The sequence below is a fragment of the Salmo salar genome, chromosome 12 (genome assembly GCF_965601325.2).
Source record: "Salmo salar chromosome 12, fSalSal1, whole genome shotgun sequence".
NCBI lineage: Eukaryota > Metazoa > Chordata > Actinopteri > Salmoniformes > Salmonidae > Salmo > Salmo salar.
The window spans coordinates 35392640-35403505 of record NC_138302.1 but is presented as its reverse complement, the minus strand read 5'-3'; the positions used below and the strand labels follow the sequence as shown (position 1 = coordinate 35403505).

General features: G+C 42.7%; 1 protein-coding gene across 1 annotated transcript in view; it reads right to left on the bottom strand.

The window, feature by feature from the left end:
- Nucleotides 1–327: 327 nt before the first annotated feature.
- The window catches only part of LOC106564871 (cytoplasmic phosphatidylinositol transfer protein 1), a 102427-nt gene continuing 91888 nt past the window's right edge, over nt 328–10866 (bottom strand). Inside the window, exons 6-9 of the mRNA XM_014131349.3 lie at nt 10163–10261; nt 6909–7064; nt 6634–6697; nt 328–4394 (exon numbers count right to left, since the gene is read on the bottom strand). Coding sequence (XP_013986824.2) covers nt 4036–4394; nt 6634–6697; nt 6909–7064; nt 10163–10261 — 678 coding nt within the window. The 3' untranslated portion in view covers nt 328–4035. The remainder of the gene's footprint in view (nt 4395–6633; nt 6698–6908; nt 7065–10162; nt 10262–10866) is intronic.

Here is a 10866-nt window from a genome sequence, read left to right as displayed (position 1 = left end):
TCTTGTGGCTGAATGGAAGCAAGCCCCCGCATCAATGTTCCAACATCTAGTGGAAAGCCTTCCCAGAAGGGTGGAGGCTGTTATAGCGGCAAAGGGGAGACCAACTCCATATTAATGACCATGATTTTGAATGAGATGTTCGACGAGCAGGTGTCCACATACTTTTGGTCATGTGGTGTATATAGCAAAATGTTCATTCCCCTTGCTCTTTATCTTTCACTCTCTCTCACACACACAAACCCCCATGCAATCACACACACACACACACACACACACACACACACACTTTCAGAGGCACCACATCTGACAACCAACAATGGCAAAGTGTAGTAGCAAGTAAACTTTATTTACTACAAGAATTAAGAAAAAAGTGAAACAATAATTACAACAGAGAACCAAATGTACCTCAAGGAGGGCAGTAAAAATATAACAAATATAATCAGTGGAAGAACCCAGAGCGACTTCCAGTAGCCGGACAAGGATGGCACTTCAGATAGGGAGACAGTAGCTCTGGTCCAGGGTGTTAGTGTGGATTGCTAACACTAGTCCTGCTTAGGAGGCTCAGTGTCAGGAAGCAGCAGTGACAACCTGGACCAGAGCTAGGGAGACAGCACGACAGCCTGGCAAGCCGCATCAGGAGGGACACAACGAAGCTTGGTCCTTTTCTTAGAATGAACAGATGCCATTTGAAATACAGCAAACCACAAAATCAAACTACAGCACTTGTGAAAATTATAACAGAAAAACAACCTCCGAGTCAAGATATATTGTAAAAATTCAAAAGTAAACACAGTCCCCCACCCCCAAAAAAAGATTGATTCAAATATTGTTTTTATAGATAATGTGCCATTATATCAAAGAGCTGTAGGATCACCAAAAGCAACTGGAACGTCGATGATGCAAATTCAAAGTAAATCTTTTCACAGTGAGCACAATATGTTGAAAAATACCTATTTTCAATGTCCTTTCAACCAAAAATACATTTTTTTAAATGTATTTTGCACATAGGGTTGTAGCGTACAGTATGTAGTTACAATGGTCTTTTCTACTGTGGATTTTTCAACAGCTCGATAAAGAGAACTAACAAATGGGACATTGCACCTTAAATGTTATAGATTCAAACCAAACTTTTGCACTCTCAAAAACGAACGCAAAATGACAAGTATAATCTCAAGGGTTGGTTATTTTTCAGTGAAGGACTAGGTTTCGTAAATAGTAAACTCATTCACTTTCTGTTCCATGCTCCACATAAGCTCACTCAAAAAGTCTTCATGAACTTATGTGGAGCATGCAACCGAAAACGAAAAAGTTGACTATTTATAAAACCTAGACCTTCTCTCTGAAAAAAAAACCCTGAACCTTGATGTTATGCCTGCCATTTTGAGTTCGTTTTGATATAGCCATTAGCTTACTGGCACTCAAACATATCCCTGGATCTTTTTTATTCCTGATAGTCAATATCATTTAACACATGTATCTCACAGGAAATTTTACAGCAAAGACAAGTACAGTTTAGAATGATAGTGAGCATCTTGTGTAAAGATGAGACATTTTGGGGTTAGACTCTGAAGAGTGGTCTATAGTGTTGAGTGGTCTATATCTGACCAACGAGTAGGCTTGTGTAACTTCGGTCCAACAAACCCCTCGAACAGAGATATAACAGTCAGTACGTTTGTTAACGGCTAATTTCGTTTTCTCATCAAAAAGTGCAAATGCACACAAATGTAATGTAATGTGACGTCTTCAGGACAAAACAATGGTCAACAGGTACCACAAACTTCAGCTATTTCTCTCAAAATCTTGTAAATTTTGATGATGAAAGTAACTAACATGAAGCTGTATTTCAAATCAATGTTTTGAAATTGCAATAAATTGAATAGTAGGCTTAAAAAGGGCCATTCTGCCACTTTACAAACTCATATTCATTATCTCCAGCACCATACGGGTGTCTAGATATGTGAAAACGGTGTGTTTCTATGATCTGTGGTTGCAAAGATAAGAAGGTCCTAAATGCTTCTCTGTGGCATCACAAGGTAGGATTAAAAGTAAGAAAATCTGTGATTTTCAAAACTGGCAATGAGTTTCAAGCCAGAGGGAGGGTATTTTATTGCTCCACGTCACCATGAATCTCATAGTGTTTGAAAATCAGTTTTTTGAAATGGTTGATGATGTCATCGGGTAGAACATTGTAACTTTATATTTCTTTCTACAAAATGAAGAACTGCGCCATTTTCACATATGCAGACATTGTTTTTGAGCTGGAGATAATGAACATGAGGTTGAAAAGTGGTGCAATTGCCCTTTAACATTACAACAAAATGGGATGTTTTTTTCTTTATTGAAATGTTTTGGATTTGTATACAGACGAGACAATATAGACTTTTGCATGCAGAGGCACTGAGTAGAGAGTTGTCTTCTCAGAACATGCTCAGTTTCAGTCTCTGCTAAAACTCCGCTTTACTATACAATGGTTACACTACAGAGCCTAGGACAACATCACATTCGCTTTCTCCACAATTTCGCAGCAACAATATATCCTGCCATTTATATACACATATACTTCACATATGTATACATGTTTGTGAACATTTCATGCGGCATATGACACCCCTTTATGCATTTATGTGATTGTATAAAACAGTAGCTAGGGCATTACACAAAGAGAAACCTTCAGTCCTCAATGTTTCTTCCCCCCCCAAAAGTTTCTGATGACACACTGTGGTGAGGCTAGCGCAGGGGAAAAAAGGTGGCCGCCGCTAAAGTTGTTGCGTCAAAATAACTTTCTGATCCCACCAAAACTGGTACAGTACCAACATTGGCAAGCAACATTATCGGTATTCCTAAAAACACAATGCGCACAATGCAAAGATAACCAAGTACATAGGATAAGGCCAGGTTGAAGCGAGTACCCTGCGAAAGCATGGAATTTCTTATCAACTCCACTGTGCTCAATGTTCATTTACAGCATATTCCCCAAATGGCATTTTTCCTAGTCATATCTGTTCTGTTGCTATACCAATTTGATTAAACTGACTGCATCACTCCTCAATGTCAAACTTGATGCCCAATATGTATTTTATCATGGCTTATCTAATGTTGTGTAAACGTTCCAAAGGTTAGTTAAGTAGACAGGTGAGTATAGATATAGTATATAGATATATCTGTGCAGGTATAAAAATGGTGTTTTAAAGCAAGGAGAGAATGCTTATGTTCCCCGCCCTTCCTAAAGAGGGCTGAGGCAGAGCTCTGGAGACCTGAGAAGGGATCTCGTTCTGTGATTGTACTGATCTGGCATCTGTTTCAGTTGGAGTGTGTTGTGGAGACGTGAACACACAGAGATCTGGGTTCAGTTTTGAATGGTCTGTCATCTGTCCAGGTGAGTGGTGGTGTATTTTTAGTGAGTCAATGTTGTTATAAAATCTAACTATACTACAGTACTTCTACTTCCATTTTGTTCATTTAAAAAGTGTATTTATTTCAAGGTCAAAATTATATTTCGATATATCTGTAGGCTGAGAATTCCATGGAAAGATGTTCACAAAACAATATTAATATCATTGTATCTCTAATTTCATGGTGTTACGGCAACTACATTTACATTACATAAGGATCATCAGCTGACCTGATATTTAAAAAAAAGAGAGAATCCATCTGGCATTTTGTCAATAACGTATTTTAAGACGAACACAGGGATCGCTAATTGAGGATAGGACACAAATCCCCTTGTGGATATGTTCTCTTGATGGACAGCTTAGGTGGTTGTCACAGTAGGTCAGACATCTGATTGGCTAGATCTCAGGAAGAGGAAGCCATCCATTGAAGGCTGACAAAACTGACTTATGTTGAGGATGTAGGAGATTGGAAACTGGTGGTTAGACCTTTGACCTCTGGTGATATGTGTAAGAAGCACTGAACTCTGGGATATGGTTAGTTAAGCCTGGAGGACTGGGCACTGGGGCGTAGAGGCTAGTCTTGCTGGGCTACTAAGACAGTGAGGTGGCAGGGCATATGGGGGAAAAGAACATCCCGTCCCTCCTATTCCCCCCCTAACTCAGCCTGGTCAGAGTCAGAGGAGGGCCAGGGGGAGTGATTTTGATTTGGAACTGGCACCAGCATAGAGCCCTGGGGGACTCCACTCTGGTTCTGGGTTGCGGTGTCGGGCAGGGTGAGGGTCTCAGGGGCGGACTTCTTGCGGGCTCGGTCCTTGGGGACGGAGAGGAACTCGGGCGCATCAGTGCAGACGGGGGTGGTGGGGGCACTGGCGGGTCCGGAGAGGGTGCAGGAGGACAGGGGCATCTCGCTGATGGAGATCGACGGGGGGAAAATCCCGATCTTCTCGTTGGTGGCTTCCTGGATGGTGCGCTCATACTCTCTCACCTCATCCATCGTCATGTCTGCACGGAGAGAGAGAATGAGGGGGGAGACAGCACTCCAAAGCATTCCAATGCTTCTTTCTAATCTTAGCCTGGCATCACTACTAGTTATGTCATAATCAAAATTATCAAACTTTTTCAAATCAAAAGTCATTTGATATTTTCTCAAGATGTGATTATTTTTGTACTTCATAGATGGTGCGCTCATACTCTCTCACCTCATCCATCGTCATGTCTGCACGGAGAGAGAGAATGAGGGGGGAGACAGCATTCCAATGCTTCTTTCTAATCTTAGCCTGGCATCACTACTAGTTATGTCATAATCAAAATGATCAAACATTTTCAAATCAAAAGTCATTTGATATTTTCTCAAGATGTGAATATTTTTGTACTTCATGTTTTCCCGACATAGAAACAACTAAAGCATGCAAGAACCACTTATTTCAGAAAACATTTCGCATAGAAACAGAGTGATTGGTTCCCTCCTGAGTCACGTTCGACATGAACAACAGAACACGTCAATATGAAACAGAACAAGAGGAAATGAAACGACACATACGCTGACTTTGTCATGAATCTCTATGTCATCCAGTGATGGGGAGTTCGTGGAATGCTCTTGCTGCTCATGGCAAACTTTAACGTTGGTTTGTTCATGCATACTTTTCTCGTATTCCCGCACGTCATCCAAGTTCATATCTGCAAAGAGGGGAGGTCGAGATGTTGGCGTCTCCCCGTTAGGACACTCAAGACGAAGGTAGAGGAGGGGTTAAGTGAGGAGGGGCACGCCGTGGGTGCGTAGAGAGCACTGGGTGGTGATTAGTGCTTTTGGGAGGGGCTGAAAGGTCAAAGTTCAAGCGCAATCAATAGGAGGTGGAGAGGGCAGAGCTAGCTTCCCATGACAGAAAAGAGTTGGTGTCGAGAGGAGAGAGCTAGTCAGGCCAAAGCCGGGTTAGGGAGAGGAAGAAAGGGAGGGATAGAGGGAGAAGGGAAAGGAGAGGAGAGGGAGAATAAATGATCCAGAACCCTCCGAGTCAGACGGGAAGGGTTGGGAGCATCACTGGGGAAAAAAATACATTCCCAAAGAACAGTCCTAGGCAAGGTGATCCCAAATACGTCAGGAGGATTTGGGTGAGAGGGAATCATCCAAATAGTGCATAGGAGGGAAAGTGATTTTTTCCCCCCAGAGGTTGAAGAGGAGAAGGGAGAGAGTGAGTAGCGGTGTCCCATTACAGCAGTAATGGCTTGTTATGGACTTACCCTGCAGCCATGGAAAAAGCTGAGTGCTAATAAGAGTCCTGCTAGTTTTACTGCTACTGCTGCTGCTCTTATCGCCATGCATTCACAACCCACATACACACAGCTTTCATGATTCAATGAGTGCAATTTCGTCTGTGTAATATCTCCTGATATTTCAGCAATTGCTATTCTTTTGTTAGGAAATTGTAGCAAATACAGCCATTTGTGTTCACTATAGACATCGTGCAAGGATTGATGCCAAAGAGAATGACAAATATTGCTGACACAAGAAGAAACAGACCAGTGTACAGGAGGGATATTGTTTGATTGAACGCCAACACAGAATTGCAGGAATTGGTTTTACAGATAAACATGGAAGGAACTGCAGTCCAGGGGCTGCTGTCTGTGTATGACTGAAGTAGTGAGCTAGTGAACACAGACCAACCCTGGACATGACAGTACTTCTAGGGGGCGATTTTCCCAGACACAGATTATGCCTATTGCTGGACTAAAAATGACTTTCAATGGAGATTCTCCATTGCGCATGCTTCTTAGTCCAGAACTGGGCTTAGAATCTGCCCCCTTGGTTACGGGTTCTAAGTAGGGTTATTGATATCTGAGAGGTCACCCAGCGTATAAGATAGAGCAGGGTTAGATGCAGTGATGGGGAATTGGATAGTGTTTAGGTGTTCACATGAGGTATTTAGTTCTATTACACACAATGATACAGACAGTAGATTAGAGACAGCATCAACAGTAACCACTTAACTCCCAAAAGGAGTAAAATCCAAATGGAAGTCCTTTCTTATTGATACCATTCTAAGGAAAGAGTGACTTCATAGGTCCCAATGTTAAACTTGGGGCATGTTCATTAGGTACAGAATAAACTGGGATGGACTACCTATACTTGTCCAATAAGAAACACCCATTTTAACTTTCAACACATAAAAAAAAACTGCCCTACTGAACACTACCCAGTGATTAGTTAGTGAGAGGACCAATAGAGCAGTGCTTGTCGACCTACCGATCCACTCATCCACCCAGGCAAAAGCCTGCCTGTGGCCCAGGAGCAGCACATCACGCACCACCTATAGGGAGAGACAATAGAGGGGGTCAGAGAACACTAATCTCAGAGCAGTTCTACAAAAATGTACCAGCACTATCTATGGAGTAAGTGGCTGCTATTTAAATAGTGAACACTAAGTCACATACTGCTCACGCACTGAGTATAAAGCCTTTTGTGGAAGGGTTTAGTGGAGGACAGAATGGCTGTGTGTACATGTGTGAGTGACCTCTGACCTTGTGTACAAACTGCTCTACGCGCGTCTGCAGGCCCCACACTTCAAACTTGACAGTGACCAGCTTGTAGGAGCACATGATGGGCTCCTGGGTGTCCCTCCAGCCCTCCTGCAACATGCCCCTCGACGTCTTCTCTGACTTGAAGTACCGCAGGTCCTGTTGGGGGACACACACACAAGTGAATGCACGCACGCACACACACACACACACAAACGTAGAGCTCAGTAATTAATCCAAACCTCTGTGCCCTGAGAGAAATGCATTACGGGAAAGCTAAAAATAGAAAGCTAATGTTAAATAGGAATTCTTCCCTCCAGAGACTCTTCGCTAAATCTCAGGGGCTGAGGCAATTTATCATTCAACCACCGCATCTACTATACTCAACAGTCTAACTATACTTACACAGATGCTACAGTGGGGGAAAAAAGTATTTGATCCTCTGCTGATTTTGTACGTTTGCCCACTGATAAAGAAAGGATCAGTCTATAACTTTAATGGTAGGTTTATTTGAACAGTGAGAGACAGAATAACAACAAAAATATCCAGAAAAACGCATGTCAAAAATGTTATCAATTGATTTGCATTTTAATGAGGGAAATAAGTATTTGACCCCCTCTCAATCAGAAAGATGTCTGGCTCCCAGGTGTCTTTTATACAGGTACGAGCTGAGATTAGGAGCACACTCTTAAAGGGAGTGCTTCTAACCGCAGCTTGTTATCTGTAAAAAAGACACCTGTCCACAGAAGCAATCAATCAATCAGATTCCAAACTCTCCACCATGGCCAAGACCAAAGAGCTCTCCAATGATGTCAGGGACAAGATTGTAGACCTACACAAGGCTGGAATGGGCTACAAGACCATCGCCAAGCAGCTTGATGAGAAGGTGACAACATTTGGTGCGATTATTCGCAAATGGAAGAATCACAAAAGAACTGTCAATATCCCTCGGCCTGGGGCTCCATGCAAGATCTCACCTCGTGGGGTTGCAATGATCATGAGAACGGTGAGGAATCAGCCCAGAACTACGCGGGAGGATCTTGTCAATGATCTCAAGACAGCTGGGACCATAGTCACCAAGAAAACAATTGGTAACACACTACGCCGTGAAGGACTGAAATCCTGCAGCGCCCGCAAGGTCCCCCTGCTCAAGAATACATATATATGCCCGTCTGAAGTTTGCCAATGAACATCTGAATGATTCAGAGGACAATTGGGTGAAAGTGTTGTGGTCAGATGAGACCGAAATGGAGCTCTTTGGCATCAACTCAACTCACAGTGTTTGGAGGAGGAGGAATGCTGCCTATGACCCCAAGAACACCATCCCCACCGTCAAACATAGAGGTGGAAACATTATGCTTTGTGGGTGTTTTTCTGCTAAGGGGACAGGACAACTTCACCGCATTAAAGGGACGATGGACGGGGCCATGTACCGTCAAATCTTGGGTGAGAACATCCTTCCCTCAGCCAGGGCATTGAAAATGGGTCGTGGATGGGTATTCCAGCACGACAATGACCCAAAACACACGGCCAAGGCAACAAAGGAGTGGCTCAAGAAGAAGCACATTAAGGTCCTGGAGTGGCCTAGCCAGTCTCCAGACCTTAATCCCACAGAAATTCTGTGGAGGGAGCTGAAGGTTCGAGTTGCCAAACGTCAGCCTCGAAACCTTAATGACTTGGAAAAGATCTGCAAAGAGGAGTGGGACAAAATCCCTCTTGAGATGTGTGCAAACCTGGTGGCCAACTACAAGAAACGTCTGACCTCTGTGATTGCCAACAAAGGTTTTGCCACCAAGTACTAAGTCATGTTTTGCAGAGGGGTCAAATACTTATTTCCCTCATTAAAATGCAAATAATTTTATAACATTTTTGACATGCGTTTTTCTGGATTTTTTTGTTGTTATTCTGTCTCTCACTGTTCAAATAAACCTACCATTAAAATTATAGACTGATAATTTCTTTGTAAGTGGGCAAACGTACAAAATCAGCAGGGGATCAAATACTTTTTTCCCCCACTGTATATGCTAACATGCTAATTTCTAACACTGAAAGTTAGATAAGGAAGAGGTGTATGGGGAGAAAATTAGAAGGTGATGCTAGAGTTAGATTAGCTAGCATTATCTGGTCAGAGCTGTATTGCGGAGTGTTTCGTGGGTTTACCTAAACGTAAACTTAATTGAATAAAATTCCAACCCAATGAAATAGTTTGGATGACTAGGATGCTTAGGGCAAAACCAATAGACTGAAATGGTGTCCGTCTGTTGTATCATTGTATCTTTGAGTATCACTGAGTATCGCTGAGTATCGCTGAGTATCGGTGAATGTCCTTGTATCCACTGTCATTGTTATGTCTGAACCATGTTACTGGTTCTATTTTTAGACTAATAATATGACTCTAATCACCAGTGTTTGACTACAGAGACAACCTGTGGCTACAATTACCCCTACAATTACCCCTACAATTACCCCTACAAGAACCCCTACAAGAACCCCTACAATAACCCCTACAATTACCCCTACAATTACCCCTACAATTACCCCTACAAGAACCCCTACAATTACCCCTACAATAACCCCTACAATAACCCTTACAATAACCCCTACAATTACCCCTACAATAACCCCTACAATAACCCCTACAATTACCCCTACAATAACCCCTACAATAACCCCTACAATTACCCCTACAATAACCCCTACAATTACCCCTACAATAACCCCTACAATTACCCCTACAATTACCCCTACAATAACCCCTACAATTACCCCTACAAGAACCCCTACAAGAACGCCTACAAGAACCCCTACAATTACCCCTACAATAACCCCTACAAGAACCCCTACAATAACCCTTACAATAACCCCTACAAGAACCCCTACAATAACCCCTACAATAACCCCTACAAGAACCCCTACAAGAACCCCTACAATAACCCCTACAATAACCCCTACAATAACCCCTACAATAACCCCTACAATAACCCCTACAATAACCCTTAGAATAACCCCTACAATAACCCTTACAATAACCCCTACAATAACCCCTACAATAACCCCTACAAGAACCCCTACAATAACCCCTACAATAACCCCTACAATAACCCCTACAAGAACCCTTACAAGAACCCCTACAAGAACCCCTACAATAACGCCTGGGCCCCATTAGCTCTAATGAAACCACACACACACACACACACACACACACACACACACACACACACACACACACTGAGATGCAGATACACGCACGCACTCACCTCAGACTCTTTATAATATCTCTCAGGGATCTCGTCGTAGGCGATATCCACAAAACACACTTCCCTTTCCTGGTCTTTATTTTCACTCTCTGAGAAGATCTGAAAACAAACAAAAATTCCCAGAGGTGCAGTTAGTCATCTATCACGTCAGGCATCAACAATATCCTCTCTTTATAAAACTACACAGCTCAATGATATTGATTGGGCCTCCCAAAATATCTTCTTTGTGTTATTCGAGGCCCTTCACTTACAGACATTTGTCATCTGTTTGTTATTTGACAGAAGCTAGTCAATGTCCATTCTATTTCAGCCAGAGTGGTCAGAATATCCACAAGGTCAGATATTTGATTTGATTTAGTAGGGCCCGTGGTCACTAAGCATCTCATAGTAAGAGTGCCTTTTAGATCATAATGTATACGATTGCATGGACAGGGGTGGGGGGATCTGATCCTAGATCAGCACTCCTACTCTGAGATGCTTGATACATACAGGCCCTGATCTTAGATCTTTGATTATGGACCACTTAGACTTAGCTGCTCCACTAGGCTACAGCATGGACACGTCATTGCGCAACGCGGCCAGAAGGGAGAGCTCTAAGCTTGTGTTGATTGACTTCCACCGTACAGTACCCTCACTGTCATCATCTCCCATTCACACTCACAGACAGGCAGAGACAGACAGACACAGACAGACAGACAGACAGA